Source organism: Schistocerca gregaria, chromosome 5, assembly GCF_023897955.1.
Source record: "Schistocerca gregaria isolate iqSchGreg1 chromosome 5, iqSchGreg1.2, whole genome shotgun sequence".
Lineage (NCBI taxonomy): Eukaryota > Metazoa > Arthropoda > Insecta > Orthoptera > Acrididae > Schistocerca > Schistocerca gregaria.
In genome coordinates, this window is record NC_064924.1 from 635,425,969 (window position 1) to 635,446,238 (window position 20,270).

Consider the following 20,270-nt stretch of genomic DNA (forward strand, 5'->3'; position numbering starts at 1 on the left):
TCATTTTGGCATGATTTTCATTTTATTGTACACCCGGTACAGCCGTAACAAGTAGGCCTAAGGACTTCCGACCATTGTAGGACTAATGACAGTAAGACTCTGCATTGGCGGATTCCAGTAGAAGATGCATTTCTCCCCTGTACGTCCAGACCAAGTTACGAGTTAACAGGTGCAGAAACGTAGTTTGCCTGCTGAGCTGAGCGATCGAGCGCAGGCCTACTTTCTTGACGTACGGGCCGGGGCCTCTCTTTGTCGTAGGCCTCGGCTGTGGCCTGCGTGGCGCAGTCAGGACGTTGACGACAATGTGAGCCGAGATCTACTAAGTCATCTTTAACAAGAGTGAGAGCAAGAAAGTTCCTTAGGATACTTAGGACAGGTGATTCTGGAACGGAGAGCTGAATTTATTGCCTTCACAGGAAGTGAATAAGGGTGCAAAAACTTGGGATTCAATCTAAGGACAACTTATTTCCTAACAGTTCACCCTTATTCGTAGAGGTCTCTTACAGTTGCTTTATATCAATGAGTACAACCTACCATCCTGTATATTTGACCTTTTCAGCTACTCTCAGTTCCCGAATTCTTCCCTTCGCTGTCAGAGATGAGCGCTCTGCTTGTAACTCATATCGACTTTAACCGCATTGGGAGTCAAGCACGCAACAGTACTTGTTCTTGCTTATATTCTGACACACAAAAATATCAACTACACTACTGTCCATTAAAATTGCTACACTAAGAAGAAATGCAGATGATAAACGGGTATTCATTGTACAAATATATTATACTAGAACTGACACGTGATTACATTTTCACGCAATTTGGGTGCATAGATCGTGAGAAATCAGTAACCAGAACAACCACCTCTGGCCGTAATAATGGCCTTGATAGCCTGGGCATTGAGTCAAACAGAGCTTGGATGGCGTGTACAGGTACAGCTGCCCGTGCAGCTTCAACACGATACCACAGTTCATCAAGAGTAGTGACTCGCATATTGTGACGAGCCAGTTACTCGGCCACCATTGACCACACGTTTTCAATTGGTGAGAGATCTGGAGAATTTCCTGGCCGGGGCAGCAGTCGAACATCACGTTGGAAACGTGATGGTACGCATTTCTTCTCCATACACGAGGCACCACAGCGTTTCACCATGCAACGCCGGTCAACTGCTGTTTGTGTATGACAAATCGGTTGGAAACTTTCCTCATGTCAGCACGTTGTAGGTATCGCTACCGGCGCCGACCTTGTGTGAATGCTCTGTAAAGCAAATCATTTGCATATCACAGCATCTTCTTCCTGTCGGTTAAATTTCGCGTCTGTAGCACGCTATTTTCGTGGTGTAGCAATTTCAATGGCCTTCAGTGCAGATGCACACCAAGTTCGAACTCACGGGAATCAGCGAGGTGGCGCGAGTAATGAGGCTAACAAGGGAGGGCAATACACCAGTAGTGTGTAGCGTTAAGTTGCGAAATTCGGTCTGACGAGAGGCGTGCTAGGGAAGTCCTCGCAGTTGCGGTGACCACTTGTCGGGAAGGCGTAGTAGTCGACGTAGCTGCCTTCGTATGAAGGAGTCCTGGGTTCGAATCCCAGTCCGAACCAAGTTTTCTAATCGGCTTATGTTTGAAAGTACAGACACCAGACACATAAAACTGTCTTAAGTTACATAAGTTACATCTTATGCAGTTATCTCTCCTAAAGAAGACCTCCGCAATTAAAACTTTCGAACAGGCACTAAATACATAAGCTTACAGATGCAACCGTCACAAAGTTGCACTACAAATAGATCAACTTTTTACGACCTAGTTGGTACAATACTGGCTCTCACAGATAAAAATTCTGATGAAACAACATTGCATTTAATAAATAAACTATAATTACATCCCAAAATAACAACGATATTCAAAAAAGTATGCAGTTACATGGTTTTTAAAGCGTGAAAAGTGCCACAAAATTGCTACGGTTTACGGTATCGATAATGTTGGACGAAAATGCTACGAATCGAAAAGCTAATAGCTTATGTGACACAAATTTTAGTTTTGACTACAGAAAAAAACCGCGCGGGATTAGCCGAGCTGTCTGGGGCGTTGCCGGTATGGTAGCTCAGCGCGTTCGGTCAGAGAGCCGGTTGGCCTCTGTAATAAAAAAAAAACTGAGTGGAAAGATCAACAAACGAACTTTAACGGACTTCTTGTGGCGTCCGCAACGACAAAACACAACGATCAACAACAAATAAAATGGAAAAAAAGAGCGCTGCAGTCATAGACTGTGCGGCTGGTCCCGGCGGAGGTACGAGTCCTCCTTCGGGCATGGGTGTGTGTGTTTGTCCTTAGGATAATTTAGGTTAAGTAGTGTGTAAGCTTAGGGACGGATGACCTTAGCAGTTAAGTCCCGTAAGACTTCACACACATTTGAACATTTTTGAACTACAGAAAACAGCATGCCTATTTTGGCCCAGGTATTTTGGACAGGTGTTTTCCGGAAAATATGGAAGGACTGACGGTAGGTTACAGAACTTTATAAGATTAAACAAGATTCCCGTTGTGGGCCACTACCTTTTTGGTGGTACTGGACGGCACAGCCGCAGCACGAAAGCGTGGCGCGAGGTAGACAGATACCTCCGGTGTCGGTTAATTTGATTCTGCAGTCTGTACAGCAGCACAAAAGCGTTTCCCTGTTGCAGGAGAAGAAGAGGAGGCGCTTCCGGGACAAGACCACACGCAGCCATTGGTGCAACCATATCCCCCCACGGACGGCAGGTAAGAAATTGCTCAAGACACCTACGCGATCTAACTCAGAGCAGTTCAGTTATACAGTAAAAGCTTTCATATGCTGTGTTTTATTTCTAGGAAACATATTTTTGGGCGTATATTGCAGCCTTTAGCACTTTTTTTTTTTTTCTTGCACAGTTTCGTTTCGTGCTGCATTAGACATCGCCAGCTACTGTGGAAATGAGTACCGCTATCGGCACTGAAATTATCCGATATTTACTGCTTCGGACTACGAATTCATACCAATTACTATACTGCTAACAATCGTTGCTAACAATCGGAGTGGTTGTAGTTTTCAATGCGAATTTAAGTACGTATCTTCTTTGTTCACAACGATGTCTCCTGCAGCAGAAAACTGAACGTTGGGCGTAATTTATGTCAAATATCACGACTTTAGTTCGAACATCCCTATCCCATCGTGAAAAAAGAGGTTTTCCTCTTTAGTCCTGATGGATGCCATAACGGATAGATCGGCACAACTCAATCCAATAGAAAGCTTTCGCATGGCGCACCTGTTGTTTCGAAGGCTCTGCATCAAGTAAGGCCTAGATATTTTTCAACACATTGAAAATATCTTTATTTATCCCTTATACACATTCTTTACTGTACCAGTAGCAAAATACATTTAATAGTTGTTTTGTTACGGTATTGTACTCATACCATTATTAATGCTGAGCTCAATTTCCTCTAATCTAACCCTAGTTGTTAAGCGGCAGGGTATTTCATCACAGACTAACATGTTCCTGGTGAAAGTGAACCGTTAATATTTCCCCCGTACCGGTACTGCTTCCATTCCTTTACCAGTCAAAGCAGATATTACCTCACTAATATCTTTCTGTAAGCAGTTGTGGCCTCAGCCCTCGAATCGCATGAATCACGAAGTCATCTGCATGCTTTGAGAACGTTACAGGGCACCGTAAACATTTACCACTGTCCACTGCGTGTAGGTTACAAGTATAGTTATCAAAGAATGTATTTATAACTGCATAAAACTTAACAAAAGGGATCTTAAATGGTGCTTTATTTTGTACCAGTACTGTTTATGTTATGCTTTAATAATTTGTTAGTTTATGGAAAAGTCTAACTTTGAATGACCCATTGTCTTTTCATCTATGAAAGCAAAGTGTACAAACATTTAAAAACTTCGCAATTGTAATGTCCTATGTGTAAAATAGGCTAGCCACAATTTAATTTTGTATCATGTTTACAGTTCTTGTGGTTGGTTGTATGGGTCCTTGCTCAAAAGCCATTTCAAATAAATAAACCTTTGTTGTTTTTGACTGTGGTGCAGAATTTGCTAACCAAATACATTTTAACAAGGCATCACTCTCCAAAATCAAGTAGGCCTAATACTATTGTATCAAAAAGTGACACTAGATGTAATTGCACAATGAAGTGCATAACGTGCCAGTTTTCAACAGAAGTAGGTGAGTTAAATCTGGATCAGAGAGACGAGTAGACTGTAGGTTTGTGCCACCAGCCAACCTCAGTTCCATTTTTAAAAAAGATTCACTACACTCACGTAAGCAAAAGGTAGGAGGTTCTCCACAGTAAGACCCACTCAGCTCAAAAACAAGAGATGTACACAATTTCTCCACTCATAATAGCTGGAAGAACTTATGTGTTTGGGATGTCACCCAGCCTTAGGAATATAATATTGCCAAATCAGAGATAAGTGGGCCCTATGCTAGTCCTTGAAAATATAACACCACATCTATTTGAAAATGTTTAGAATATGATTAATGATAGATGACCTGGGAGACATCACAAGCAGCCTCATGCCTGTAGTGTGTTTCTCAAACCACAGTGACACAATTTGTGAACATTATGATGCACTGTCTTGCTTGAAGATACATGTTACATAGGGGATGCTGCAGGCGAACAGACCAATGTACACCATCAGACATTACGGTCTTGTTTAGTTTACTGGTGAGAAATGGTAGTAGACATAACTGTGCATCCATTTGATTCCAGGTAAATATGGGCTACACGAGATACAGCAACCATCTACCAGAGCACTGCCTGCTGACGAGTGCATGTATCATGTCACGTAGTTTACTCTGCTATCAGCATGTTCCAACATGTACCAAGACCCACCAGTCCAAGCTATCTTTTTTTCTGTGTATCAAGTCTCTAATGCCAGAGATCCTGCATCCAGTCTAATCTCCTGCCAACTGTACCACCAAAATGTGATTATCGAGCTTTGAGAAACAATATTAAATGAGCAATCTAGGAATATACTACTGTCTCCTAAATACCACTCCCATAAGCACAGTGCAGACAAAATTAAACAACTTAACATGAATACAGAGGCAGTCATACTGCCTGCAGAAGGAGGTAAGTAAACCTTAATACACAGTTCAGTCTGAAGCACCTTCTGCTGTGCACTTCACTGTGGTTTGCAGAGTGCAAATGTACAATTACATTGTGGTATGTGAAATTTGGTGAGCAAAGATATTCGCTTGGGAGCTGGTTCTGGGTGATATTGCTCCTCACTGATTGGAGAGAACTTTGATATGCAGTGGTCCCTCTATGCAGAATTACAATCTGCAATCAGAATTACAATCTGCAATAGTCAACAAGTCATCATCTGCAGAAATTCCTCTCTTGACAGCCATTGTCCCTGAATCGAGCTCCATATGGTATGTGAATGCCATTTTGGCATGTGGAAAAACTCACTGATGACACAACCTCTGAGATCATGTTCCATGAATCTAGCATCCACAACGTGCCTGTGATTGAATATTCTCATATAATGTGCCTTGTCCATCCTGTTTATTGCTGTCACACTGGCAGCCATTTCTAGATCAGATGACATCAACAATGGGGTTTCTTTAGAATTAAGGCAGTCTTGAAATTACTGTGCAGCCACAGTACTTAGTAACTGCACTTACAATTTCTTTGGCTAATCGCCAGTGACAAAATGCCTTTCCCTGAGTAACAGGTTCTAATACTACCACCACTTGCAAAGCAGGTTAGAAATCAGATTAATAATGTTGCTCACACAGCATATGTTCGCTTTATTGGGCACACACAAGGTTATTGACTGTGGATGGTATCATCAGAATGGAAATAATGAAGTCACTGTAAAAAAGTCATTAATTTTGGCACTTATGTTGAATGGACTCCCACGTAGATTTCGTCGAAGTTGTTATGGCTCATCTTGTTGATTCTAGGGTGATTCCACTTTGATTGCTAGAAGGTCCAGATCCGCATTTTAGCAATATTTGAAGACCTAACAAATGGGTTTTTCAGGAAATTCTTAATAATCAAACAATCCCAGATCAGAACAATGGTATGGTAGAAATAATTTTTGACTTAGTGTTCACGATCCACATTTTTATTAAACTTCTTGTAAATTCACATATACTTCTTCTTAATTGTCACATTATCAAGAAAACAGTTTTGTATCAATCTTCATATATTTAATTTCCACTTTAACCAAACACAAGACTTGACTGTTCTTTTACAAAGTGAAGTAACAACGTAACTTCTGCAAAGTGAAACAAAGATTGCTCTGTGCGCATTCGTACCAAAACAGTTACAAGTAAGTCAAAGATTATGACAGTCTCACAGAAATGAATACACACAAGAACCAAATCACTGTAATATATCGATACATCGGAGTACCTATACATTAATAAAACCAAATGTGAATACTGTCACAAAAATATGTCCGTTACTTCGCAGAAAAGTAGTACGATATTACTGGTATCGAGAACTGGGTTGGAGTGCCATAATGGTCACGTAAATAAAGAACCATTACAAGGTGAAGCTGGGAATTTCTTTAGAGTCTAAATTCATTACATTGGGAATGAAATCACTCCACTGTTGCTGTTGTGAGTCTTCCATGAAGTTCAACAATGCCACAGTACTTTGAATTTTCCAGTGAATGGATGCACAGTTATGGCTGAAAGGTATAATGAGCGCTATATTCCCAATACACAGTACAAAAGCCTTTGCATTGTTTGTGGCTGAGTCTACATTTTGGCTTTCAGATACTCTATAAAGCAATTATTTTCATAATTACAATTGCTATTAGCAGTTACATCCACAGCTGAACCATTGCCATGTACACATTCAGTATACAAATGTGATAATAACTGTGACAGAGTGCACACAAAATAACTTGGCCTATACTGGTGCAGATGGAAGGAGAAAACGGTAGTGCCAGGAGGGCAAGGGGGCCTTGTGAATGGCCACCAAATGGTGTGGGAGGTACAGTTGAAGAGCTAAAGCATACCACAAATGCATATTCTTCATCAGTTGTAAGCTACACCTAGCAAATTGTATTTACAGGTTATATCAGTATGGCCAATAATTTGACAAATACAAACATTCAGAATCCATAATTTCTCACTAGAGTATCAGAAAAGAAATCCTCACATAAACAAGAAATCAACCAAAGCAAAACAAGTCCAACCACCTGTCATTAGATGAAAATCTTCTAAAACAAAGAGGGGCTAAAAACATAGCATAGTGGACAGTATCATTTACTACAACACTAGTAATTTAAAATAAAGAACATGTGTCTTGTAGAAGTTATGTACTGTCCTCTGATTACCAAAATATAAAATCATTTTCTTCATTTTTCCTGAAGCACTGAAGGCTTGGGAAGTATTTGTAGTTGTTGCTCCCCGTTCTTTATTGCCTTTACTGTGTGACTGGAATAGCTAGTGGTTCCTGCAGCCCCCTCAAGCACACTTGACTTTTGCCTCCTGCTCTGCCCCTTCAGACATAGGTTTAATGAGACTGCTTATAGTCACGCATGTCATATTATGGAGGCCTCTCCCTGCACCTACAGTGCACAGAGACAGTGTTACCTGGCCATGTAGTAAAGAGGTAGATGTGAGAACATCCAAAGCACACAGGACAGAAGACTAGAGGCAGCTGCCCCTTCGAAAGAAAAGGATGGGATCACCCAACCCTTAGGACAAGAATGTGTTTGTGTGCAAAGGCCACATTATTCTACACAAGTTACACCAGAGTAGGTCCTGCTTTCAATAGTAGGAGGGATACAAATTTGACTTATTATTGTATAGAATTAAGCGAATTGATAAACAGCTAAAGTTGCTTGTTAGAAATAAGACCACAGAAGCTGATAGTGTTCCCACTAAATTATGTACTGAATAGCAGGAGAATTAGCCAGTCTACTACAAAAAGTGTGTCCTAGGTCACTGGAACATTGGAGTGTCTCGTGTCACTGGAAAAAATGTATGGATCTTTCTGAATAGAGTATCAGTACCAACACACAGAATTACAGACCAATCTGTCTGCTGCCATTCTGCTGCAGAACTATGGAATAATTTTGTATAAATTGTTCACAACAACCTAAATGTGGGCTTCCTAGTTCTGGATTGGTGAAAGTTGGTAGGCTTTGGGCCTCGAGTGTTTTGCATCCAACTGCTGCCAACATTTGTGAAATTAATGTGCAGTAACTGTGTGTACCATAGCCATTTTATAGTGATTGTCATGTTGTGTTGTATCATGTTGTGCCAAATCAATAAGCTCATGTATAGTGCAAGCACTGCATGACAAAATCATGGAAGCTAGTTCCCCTCCACACTGCCTGTCCTACCTCAGTAGCTGGGGGTCGGTGGGCAGAGCTGCACTGCTCGCACATCTCTGAGAATTCATTCCGGACATTGTGAACAAACTATACTTCCATTCAAGGCGTTTGGAGAGTCAACAACTCATCTTTATGTTGCAATGTGGATTCTGAAAGCACTGGTAGTGTGAAGCCTAGCTCGTTCTATTTGTGAAAGAGATGCAAAAGAGTAGGTAGTGGAGCCATTCTTGATGCCACATTCCTGGGCTTCCAGAACAGTTTCCCACCATTGACTGTTAAACAGAATTTGTATTTACAAAATGCAGAAACATTTGATTTGATTGTATGTCCTAAATTTAAAAAAATCTGTCTGTCATTCATAACAGAGAATACAATATCAGACCTGAAAGTAGCATGCTGTGCATCTCAAGGAAGTGTGAGAGCTCTGTTATTGTTCACGATATATCTCTATGGCCTGGCATATAATGCCTATGGCTCTATGGCACTGCAAATGATGCAGTTGTGTACCAGGAGGGGACATTGTTTAAAAATGATGATGAAATGCAGAGAATCTGTAGATGATCAACTGGCAGCTGATCATAAACATAAATAAATGTAATCTACCTTAATGCACTTCAGTAGAACGAAAGAAGAGATATCATCAGACTGCATAATTAACAGTTCATCACTTGAAGCAGCTACAACTATCAGATGCCTAGAAGTATCTGTCTGGGGCAGTTTCAAATGAACTGAACACATAAATCAGTCCTTGGAGAAAGTAGATGTCAGGGTAGAGTAGTAGTCTGCATCCAAAACCCTTGTCTGATCCTGTCGTAAATAATGTTCATCAGTCTCTGACTGCATCAAGTTAGATAAGGCAGTGACACAGGCAGAGAAATTTCAAAGAGATACACAGTGAATAGGATTGGTTTAGTCAGCATGACAGCATCAAACAAAAAACCCCTTGCAAAAATCTCTTGTATAAGAAGTTACAAGAAAGCTAGTATATATCACAGAAACTCATTTTAAAAACTTCCATATGAGTCAAGAAACAAATTACTTTCTCAATTGAACAACATATACAGAGGGATTGATAGTAAAATTATAGGAATTTTGTCTTACTGAATGGATTACAACAGGTTTTCTTTCTGTTTACCACATACAGATGCAAAACCAAAGAGGGAAGTGAATCTAGTACATTACGTGTCCATAAGATTGCAAGTGGTTGTTTGCAAGACACAAATATAGACATAGAGACGGGCACAGTTAACATATTACCATATGTACAACAAGGACCTTTGTTCAGAAGCAATGGAATTGGACTCAGGATTCAAAGTAATCAAGTACTGAAACAAGTACTTAAGTCCATGTGTTTAAGTACTTAAGTCCATGTGTTTGTGCTCTACAAGAAAATACCTTGGCCTGAGTATTTTTCCCCACCTAGGTGAAAGTTCCCCAGCCCCTGACCCCTCCACTCCTTCCTTCTATCACAATACCAGTGCTACTAAACTCCACAAATTGAAACCCACTTTCCATCACATATACAGTTCTTCTCATCCACTGACTAACATCTCTTCCTCCTAACTTCCTACTTCTTGTATATATTCCATGGCTGTCTTCCTCTCATCCTGTGACCACTGTTAATCTTCCTTTTCACATGCATCTTTCATATTGTTAATGGCATGCCCTTTCTTCTCCCTTTTTATGTCTTACATTGGTATTTTTCGGTTTCGTGTTCTTGTTATGATATTTTCTTATGTCTGTTCCTTTCACATCTTGATTTTTATATTTGATGTATGTGTTTAGTTCTTCCAAATTTCCATTCTTACATTTGATGTATGTGACTTTCATATCTCCAATAACCTGTACATTTTTCGTATTCTATATATTCTTTTCCCTTCATCTATGAAATTGAAGGAGCTGGAGCTTTAATGTCTCTTTTTTTTTTTTTTTTTTTTGCCGTTCTCTCCTGGCTTTTGCTTTTGCAAGTGCCAAATAATCTAAATAATAATGCTTCTGTTTTACCTCATATACAGACTTTAATTTTTAAATTCTGTGAGTTTTCTTAAGAGTACACTGTTACACAGATTAAAAAACTCACTGACATGGCAATGGATTAAGAGGAGGCTCGATCAAATTATACTGTTGTTATAATTTTCTCTCCATCTGTCACACACACACACACACACTGTAGTTACAGCAACCTGCTTCACCAATTGCCATTACCCCCTTCCCTTCCCCATCTCTCCACTCCTGCATCCCCAACTAACTAAAAATCTTGTATGCTTAGTATTCCTTTATGCCTCGAGCACTGTTGAAGATTCTTTTGACTGTCATCAAAGTGTATCCAAAATAATGTATGTACGCTTGTTTGTACACTAGCATGGTTCTCAATTTCAAGTTTATTGGAACAAACACAATACTGGTGCAGTTTCAGTAAATTACTACTGTATTTTTTTCTTTCATTTTCATTGCAGATAATTATTGAGCAGCTAAGCTTCATTTTTGCTCGAACACTTCACTGTTAGTGCCGTGGCGCATATTATTAATTCTTCTTTTATCTGTTAGCCAAAATGCTATGAATTTATAGCTTTAACAAAGTATGTATTCACAGCTGTTATCTTTCGTTTCTCTTATTGTTTTCAAATTTATGTACACAATAGTGATTTTTAATTTGTGTTGCAGTTTTAATGTTTAAGCTTTGCAGTTTTGTTCAGTAGCAGTATTGTAATTCTCTGCTCCTGTCCTGTTGATTCAAATGCACTGTAGCTTTAACCTGAAACCTTTCTTCCATTGTGATTTTCAGCCATTTCAAAATGTTCTTTGCGTGCGGTTGGTTGTATTTGAGGTACAGTATATTAAATTATCATGGCCTGTCTAATGCTGAAATCATTCACTTCACGCAGTTTCTATAAGGCACACTGGTTCCCATTGCAGCACCAGCCCATTTGAAGAAGAAACACAAGTATCCATTCATTCCCAAGTGGCACTGTTCCCTGCTTCCATTAGCTCACATTTCCTATTTGCATCTTGTGAGACATGACAACCCCATGAGGTAACATGTCCGCATGTTCATTTTCAATTAGACATCATTTTTCTGGACATTTTCTGCAAACACGAATGTGAAGAGGGCTGGAATGTATCTTCCTTTAGAAAAGGCATGACTCAAAACACCCATTACATTTCATTATCCAGTTTTGGCATGGATCATTCTAATAACTTTTCTTTCAAGCATTTTTGTGACAGTTGCTATAATGAAATTCTGTGAACACATCTTCATCAGTTGCATATTGGCTACAGCAGTGGTGAAGCAACTATTACTTTTCCCCTTTTGTAAAAGTAAGTTCTGTACAGCAATTTTTAAGGAAATTTTGTAGACGCTTATTGACTTGAGCTTACTTTCTTTTTAACTTTGTCTAGAGCTGCAGCACATTTGCTTGTTTTGAAAAACAGATTATCCAAGAACTCTTTTCGTGTGCTTTAGTATTGAAATGACAGGCAATAGATTTCTTATATTTTGTATCTCCAACAACTGATATTGACTTTCAAACCACTGCTGAATTACCAAATAACTGGTAAAACTTAGTAGGTACTATTTCAGAGGTGGTGTTAGTGCAAATAATATTGTACACAAGCATTATTGTGAAAATCTCAAATTGTGGGTAGAATGTATACAGAGATTAGAGGACAAACCACCATCAACTTTTTAGACAAAGTTATAAGTGGCAGTAAGGAAGAGAAAACCTAAACATTAATATTGAAATCTTGCTATTCTTGAGAGGGGGAAACTTAAAAAATTTGAAGAATACACACTTACTTATTATGCCTTGATGTTTTCGTAATACGATAACATGTGAAATTTCATATAGTATTTATATATTTAGAAAGTTATTGTGGTTTAAAGTAAAATCTAGATCATTATTATGTTGCCTGCTTTTTCACAAACAGCCAAATGAAAAAATATGTCTCTTGTAGTGACTCAGACAAAATTCAAGATTTAAATGAATCTCTACAGCAAGCAAGTATATATTTCCTCTATAAATTTGGTAATGATAAATCCCAGTGGAATTTAAATAACTTAAGGAGTAAAAGTAACAACTCACTGAATAACAGATATGTTGAGTCATCAAAGGACACCTAATAAAGACAGAGCTTAGCTAGTTCTCAGGCGAATCTAGTTTGTAGACTAGAAGGGGTAGAGAGATCAGGAGAAGGGCACACTGCAGTGAAGAGGGTGTGAGTACAGAGAAGGTGTAGTTTGGCCCATGGGTGGGGATGGAGATACATGAGGGGCAGGGGGGTTGCGGAGACCAATGCCAGGTGGATTATGAGATCGAAGGATGAATTGCTGGGACAACTGCTATCTAAATAATACAGAAAAGCTGGTGTTGGGAAACTTTCGTTTCAGAGCTGTTCATCTGATATATCACAAGACCATTTTTGCCCACCATATTGACAAAATTGTAAAACATTGTGAGAGGCCGTCATTGACTGTTTTTAGTGATGTCATATCGTCTAAGCATTTTATCATAAATATTGATGCCACACTTCATTTGGTTGTAAAGTATGATGATTTCTGATTTTTTAGCATCACCACTAACAGCATCGTTTTTTTCATCATTGTGAAGTGTAGACAACAACAAAACTACTTTGTTTAGCTTTCGCACATAACTGACCAGTGTGCAATTATGTTGAAACTCAAAAAGGATTCATTTATTTCTCAGTTTTGTGTTGCTTTGAGCAATTCAGGTATCCCTGGTTTATTATTTCCTAGCGTTCATAAGGCCATAATCCTGTGTGCCAACAGCTGTTTGCATGCAAGGACACTAGTAAACCAGTTGTCCATAGTGATATTGCTTCTCAGGCCATATAATGGGCTCATATCTGATGGACAATATTAAACATTTTATTTGATTCTCTAAATGGTCCCTCTTGATGCATGCCTACATAGATCTCAAAATTATACAAATATGGATACTGTACGTCCACCACCATAATGATGTTTATAACAAACTTTGCTGGTTTGTTTGCCATGTTTATCACAAAACCACAGCGTCCATCGAAAGTGACTAACTGCTCATCAGTCATAATATTTCTTACATTTCTGAAGCATTATGTTAGTAATTCGGCACGGTATGGCCAATCAGTGATTTGCTTGATGAGTCTGCCTGCCTCTTACGTAATCAAAGCAGACAGACCACAGTAGGAATCAGAATCTGCTCTCTGACATAGTTGTATACACTAATTCAATGCCAGTACCTTTCAGATTATCTCAAAAGTCCTTTATATTTCTTTGCCCTGCTCAGCAAGTTCCAATTACTGATAAAATGCCTATAAGTGCCTTGATTGCTATCATGCCAGTATGAGATGCATCTCTGTCTCTTTGATATTCACTTTTTATGGTGTCAGTGTAAATGTTTGTCGAATCAAAGAGAATGTTTCAAACATTAACATCAAAAAATAGCAGAAATGATAGAAGAGCTGTTTTAGCACTTTTAGCCAAACCTATTGGGCCTGGTGGATGAGCCAAACTGAGTGAGATTTGGTTCTTGAAGTGAGTGGAGGGGCCTTTCTCCATTTCGTGCCATTTCGATATTGAAAGGCAGCCAAAGCCAACAGATGCATATCTTCATCAGCATCATCTTCCTCACCTTCCTGTTCCATATCACTTGTGAGGAGATACATGCAAGACATTTTGTTCCACAAGTTGTCCTTCCTCCTCACTTTTCCTCAAAATGTCATAATCTTCATATCCTCCAGTAGACATCTCTGAATATGTTCATCCATCTTATTTATGTAACCTAACATCTAAAAGTATGATATAAAGAATAAGAAATTACTCCAATTGCAAAAATGTGTCCAAATGACAATACTATGAAATGAGCAATGCTTTTGTAGTATTTATTAGAGTAATTGTGTCACATTTACCTCAGTTTTACAACTTGTGCAATTGTGTAAATTAACGTCCATGAATGGTCAAGCAGGCTATAGATGTAGCCCACAGACTTTAACTACAATTTATTTACATGCCTTTGCACTGTGGGAATCAGCACACTAATAGTTAGAACTGGGGTTCATACCCAAGGAATACACAAAACGGTGGCATTATAGTGCACCAACTGTCAAAACTAAATGACTGTTTTACTCACTAGGCTATACATGCAGCCTGCATGTGCACTCCAGTGTTAAAAAAAATAGTATCCCGTATTCTTAAAAGACATATTATTGGTCAAAACTAGAACAAAGGTCCTTAAGCATACATCCAGAAACCAATCGTTGTTGAGACATAGACCATTCTAGCCTGTGATAGCCACCTACCTGTTGCCACTACATGAGGTGCTCAGTTTCAGTACTACTCATTCTTACATATTCTTCAGAATTAATTCTCAAAGAATTGTGGGCATAGAATCCAGTAATGTGTGCTCTTTTTTAATGTGGGTGGAATCTAACTAAAAAGCCACCTGTAAACTGCCAATGTTTAGCTCCCCATCGTAGAATCCAGTGACAGAACTGTAGCCTGTTGTGGTGATTTTGTGAACTGAGAGCTTGTGTAAAGGATATGGATAAAGTAGCTGCTTGTATGTAATTGAACACAGAAGTATGTGGTTTCTGCCCTCAGCAGTTCCAGTTATTTGCATATTTGTTTCAGTATCATTTTCTTCTCATAACAACTCTAATTCTTTCATATCTGGTACAAAGTGTGTGAGCTGTTGTTGTTTCAGTTGCTCCCATGTCTGCAAGGCATTGATTAATGCTGTTGCTAAATCATAGAACAATACCGTGTCTGCAATTTTCTCAAAGTATAATGGGGTTGAATTTCACTGTTTGTTTTTCACATTCCAAGGAATCACTAATTTTGTTCTGATCCTAGCACAGTGTCAAAACAATATGTATGGGATGGCTAGCAAAGGAGACAGCTGTAAGTTTAGTGTCTAACAATGGCTTCACAATCAGTGATCTTCTTGACAGAAGTAAAGTTGTCCGTATCTCAACAAGTATTTGTTGGCAGTCATTTGCTTATTGGGCTTTTTCTAGTTTTAGTTGATACTGTCTTCTGTAAGAACATGGAACACTTTCTTAATGCCCTTTACATCCCTGCTAGTTTCAACTCTAATACACTGCCTAGTTAGATTGCTGTGATCACCTGTCAGAACCTGAATAACCACCTATTGGAGTGCGAACCCCTGTGAGATGTGCAGGAAAAGAGTCAGTGAGGTTCTGGAAGGTAATGACTGGGATATGGAGCCATGACATCTACAATGCTATGGCCAGCTTTGCTAGATTACTCATTTGATGAACCGTAGTGCAAACAGCCCAGTTGATGTGGTCCCCACAGGTTCTCAGTTGGGTTTAAATCTAGGGAGTTTGGTGGCCAGGGGAGTGCAGTAAACTCATCCTGGTACCCTGAAACATGGATGTCTGTTGTGAGTTGTATGACATGTTGCAGTGTCTTACCTGTAGATCCACCATGCTGAGGAATTTGATGTCACAAATGTAATACCACAAAAACATTCCACAGACCATAATTCTCCCTCTTCTGCCTGGAACACTTTTGTGATTGTTGCAGGTTGTTTGCTTTCAGATGTTTCATGACATACACACCAAAGGCTATTTATCCAATGGATTGGTCTGAAAAGACCATCTGTTGCCACTCAGTGGACGTCCAGTTGCAGTATTAGTATCCAAATTCCAACCTTCATCGCTAACAAACAGCACTCAGCCTGGGTGTACAAACCAGGCACTGTTGCAGAGGCCAATATACAACATTCACTGAACTGTCATTGAGGAGAAACTGTTGGTAGCCTCTTGGTTCATCTGGGTGGTTGGTTGCTCAACAGTTGCACATCTGTCGACCCTTACACATCTCCACAGCTGTTGTTCACGCTCGTCGTCTATGGCCCATGGTGCACCGTAGTTGCTTCGGCACATGTTTTGGATAGCGCCATTTTGCCATGACAGCACACGAACAGTTTAAAAACTTTGCCATTTCGGAAATACTTCTTCTGTAAGACCAAAAACCAATGATCGTGCCCTTTTGGACACCAGACAAATGTCTCCTTTTCTGCATTATGACAATGAGTACTCTGTTTTCCATTTCCCCTTGTTATGCACTGCTAGTGCTGACATCTGTGACTGGCTGTTACATGTTGACATCTAACAGAAGCAGTGGACACATTAATGTGACACGACAGTGCATATGAGACTGCCTGATAGATCTCAGTCTTCCTAAAAATCTCACAAGACATCAAAGTTGAGAAATGCTGAAACAACATGCATTTCAGAGAGCACCAACATGAGAACATCAAATGACAAATCAGTTGCCAGCAGTAAAACTTTGGTTTAAAAATCTCATGTAAGTAACACCTTACAGCCCAGCCTGGTTGTTGTCCATGCAGTAAGCAGATCTTAGGCCATGTTACATATCACTTTAAAGAGATTACTACTTCAGGCGTAAAAAAGAAATAAGGAATGTATAAAAACTTTTAACCCAACAGCAAACACAAAAGTATACTTTTTGTCAATCACATGAGGAAAATCCCAGAAATATACGTTTATATTTGTGATATTGATGTAGGAAATTATATGAATAATAGTTATTTTCTAACCGCATGAATATTTATTGAGAAGACTCATATTCATGAACAGGACATGTAAGTTATAGGCAAGCAGTAATAATAATAATAACAATAACAGAACACCCACACCAAGCAATAATAGTAGCACAAAACATAACAAATCCAGTACTGTGATTTTGCAGAAATTTTCATAATATGTGCTCAGAAAAATAAGACTCTAGTTTAGAGACAATATGCTCCCATCTCCTACTTAGAAAATACTCCCAAGAAAGAAAGAAAAAAACTGGTTAAAATTCAAGTTTTAACATCAATGATATATATTCTGGAAACAAAACAAATCTATATTTTTCTCAGCAGTAACCTTTTTCTTTAAAAAGTGATAGGAAAGCAAACACAATATTAATGCAAAGGGCATATACATACAGCAGTGTTGCTCGAATTTTCTCATTTTGAGATAGCTGAAGGGTGATTGTTTAAATGTTAAAAATTATTCAACAGCCAAGATCACATAATTTTTTTTTTCAGACTATGCTTTCATCTTTAGGTCAAAAAATCATATTGTTGTAAAGTATGTTCATTTTATGCTCACATCACACACATCTACCTGACATCATGCATGTGATGTCAGCGTGAAATGAACATGTTTTACAACAATAAGATTTTAAAACCTGAAAATGACAGCATAGTCTGTTGAAACCAGTTCTCTTAAATAAACAAATATTTTATGCGACTTTGGCTGTTGATTGGTTTTTAGCAGTCTTAGCATAGCATCATACTACAGAACCTGAGCACAGTTTCCTCATTCTATCTACTCCAGTAATAGCACATTTTTCAAGCTCCTTGAGTTACTTTTATATTTACGATTTTTTCAAAAACTGTGTATTGACCCTAGAGAAGACAAACACAGCATGTCAATTAGGTTTAAAATTTATTCTTTCATTTTCTTTTGATCTTTGTTCTGCACTTTTCAATTTTTAGTGTCTAGCAAAAGGTAGACCAGTAGATTGATTAACAAATGCACATTTAGTTGATTTAACATGGGAAAAATTTCTTATGTTGATGTTCCCTATTTCCACTTCTATCATTTATTTCACTTACTTGAATGTTTTTAATGCTGAGCACTCCTTTCTCGAAATCTTATTTTTTATACTGCTGGAAACAGCTGTCAGCAGAATGCTTCTGATAAGTGTTTGTGTAATCTGTTGCAAAGGACAGATCTCTCTCCTTTTCAATCAATTTGTTCTCGAGATTATGTGTGTGTTAATGAATTGCACTCACTTGTGCTTCGTTTGTGCCTTTGTCCCACACTGAAGAATGTGTACTTCAAATGTCTTTAGAGGTATCTGACAGAATATTTTGAGCATATTATGAAATTAATGTGATGTGAATGCCCATAAATATTGGAGTTTATCATCAGATTATAATTTTGTAAATTATATTTTAATATTTTATGTGTAGAAGTAAGTCATTCTGTGCATAATACACTAATAACATCACATCCTAGTAAGTGAAATATTAGCTAACCAAATAGACTGTGAAAGAATCAGTACTGAAATCTTGCTAGTTTGTTATTATGTATCTGTCATATATTTGTGCAGCATATATTACTGTCCTTCAGATTGCAGTATCATTCTATATAGTGACGGTTGGTCTACCATAAAATCAGTTGATATACTATTCACATAACTCAGTTTCTCTGTTAAAAAGTAAATACAAATGTGAGAGAAGTTATAAAGGGGGAAGACAGTAAACAGAACAATTCCTAGCTCTGTAAGTAAGCTGATTGTCTTTCCAGTGAACAGCAAATATTTATTATTTTGAGTCAACATAACCTGTCGGTGTACATCGGGTAGATAGTCTCTCATTGTATTGATATATTTACTACAACAGGAATTTTAGTGTTCGACAACATCTTACCCATAATAGCTTCATTTGCATCTCATATTTTCTTATTAAATTGTGGAAGGGAAAACATATTCCTGTTGTGCCTGTGGAAATAATTTCTGGTGTAAGAAAGTTAACTAAAAAAATAACTAATCCAGTTAAACAACACAAGCATTGATCAAACTGTGTTATGAAAATGTGAATGTCTTCTATTCTGCTTGATGGCCTCTAGTACACTTTAACATTAAGCATGTACATACATTGTGCCTGTTTTCCAGTGTCATCCATTCTTTTTCACTAGGACATTGCTTAAACCTTTTTTTCTCAGAAAAAATCCATCACATGATTTATGTACAAGTAATTCAACTTTCATCAATATATCTGGCTGTATGTCTCACCCACTTCCATTTTAGCTTTACAGAAGCTAAAATAACATTTTCAATTACTGCTTTTTTACCATCTTTTTATTTCTTTGTCTTTCATTATTGTTCTTTATATTTCCCATACCCATTCAGAAGCTCTCCGTTTTTAGCCATGTTGGAATATAGGTTACTGCTAGCAGTTCATATTGTTTAAAGTCATTCTATTTCAGGCACATTTGGACTTTAATTTTTTATACAGTATTCACTTTCTCAAATGAACTTGAAGATCTTTTCTGTCTTCTATTTATTTCTTTCAGTACAAAACTAATCAGATAAAAAGCATTCCCTTTCATTCCCTAAAAAGGCTTCCCCATAAACTGAAATTTGTCTATGTCAGTAATTTCCTGTGAATTTTACTAGCCAATGTTTGTTTTCCTTACAGTTTGCAGGACATTTCCCATTCAGAGAAGCCTGTTTAGGGATAAAAAGTGGCACAATTTCATTGTATTGATTTTATACTGAAATAAATAAATAGAAGAATGGAAAGAGCTTCAAGTTTCTGTACCAATAAGCCTGAAGTGGACTGTCTTTAAACAATATGTATAAAATGTGTCATTTTGCTGTGGAACTTAGCCATATGTTTTTGTTCTCTGGAAACATATTTTCACATATTCTTAAGGGTATTGTAAATATTTCTGTTACTAGTAGTCACAAATGAATTTTCTATTTAGATTACTTGCAGTAAACCACCTTTTTTATACTTTTCATAAAACTATGTGCTTCATTATGTCACTTAGAGAGTAATGGACTGCAGCATCATATATCATAGGTACTTTTAATGCAAAATCTACAAATATTTTGCTCTTCAAAATGAGTGAGAAATTTAAATGGTTAATTTGAAGCCATTTTGACTATTTTTCGACCGTGACTGTCTCAAGAAATATGTAAAGGTCTTTTTTTAAATTACCGCCCCCAGTTTGTGACTGTTAGCAGCAATAAAAAAAAAGCCTGTACATAAATGCTTAATGCCTGACTCAAGTAGATGACACAGCCCATCTTAAATCACTAGATGTTATGATTAGGAGGAGGCTCAAAAGATTCTCCATTACACTGGAAGTAAAGCACTGAGTGTGGAATA

General features: G+C 38.1%; 1 protein-coding gene across 5 annotated transcripts in view; it reads left to right on the plus strand.

Moving 5' to 3' along the window:
* LOC126272274 (protein madd-4-like) overlaps positions 1-20,270 on the plus strand; it is a 2,033,115-nt gene that overhangs the window by 1,744,892 nt on the left and 267,953 nt on the right. For all 5 annotated transcript variants that reach the window (XM_049975019.1, XM_049975021.1, XM_049975022.1 and 2 more), the window contains exon 11: positions 2,675-2,750. In XM_049975019.1, coding sequence (XP_049830976.1) covers positions 2,675-2,750 — 76 coding nt within the window. The remainder of the gene's footprint in view (positions 1-2,674; positions 2,751-20,270) is intronic.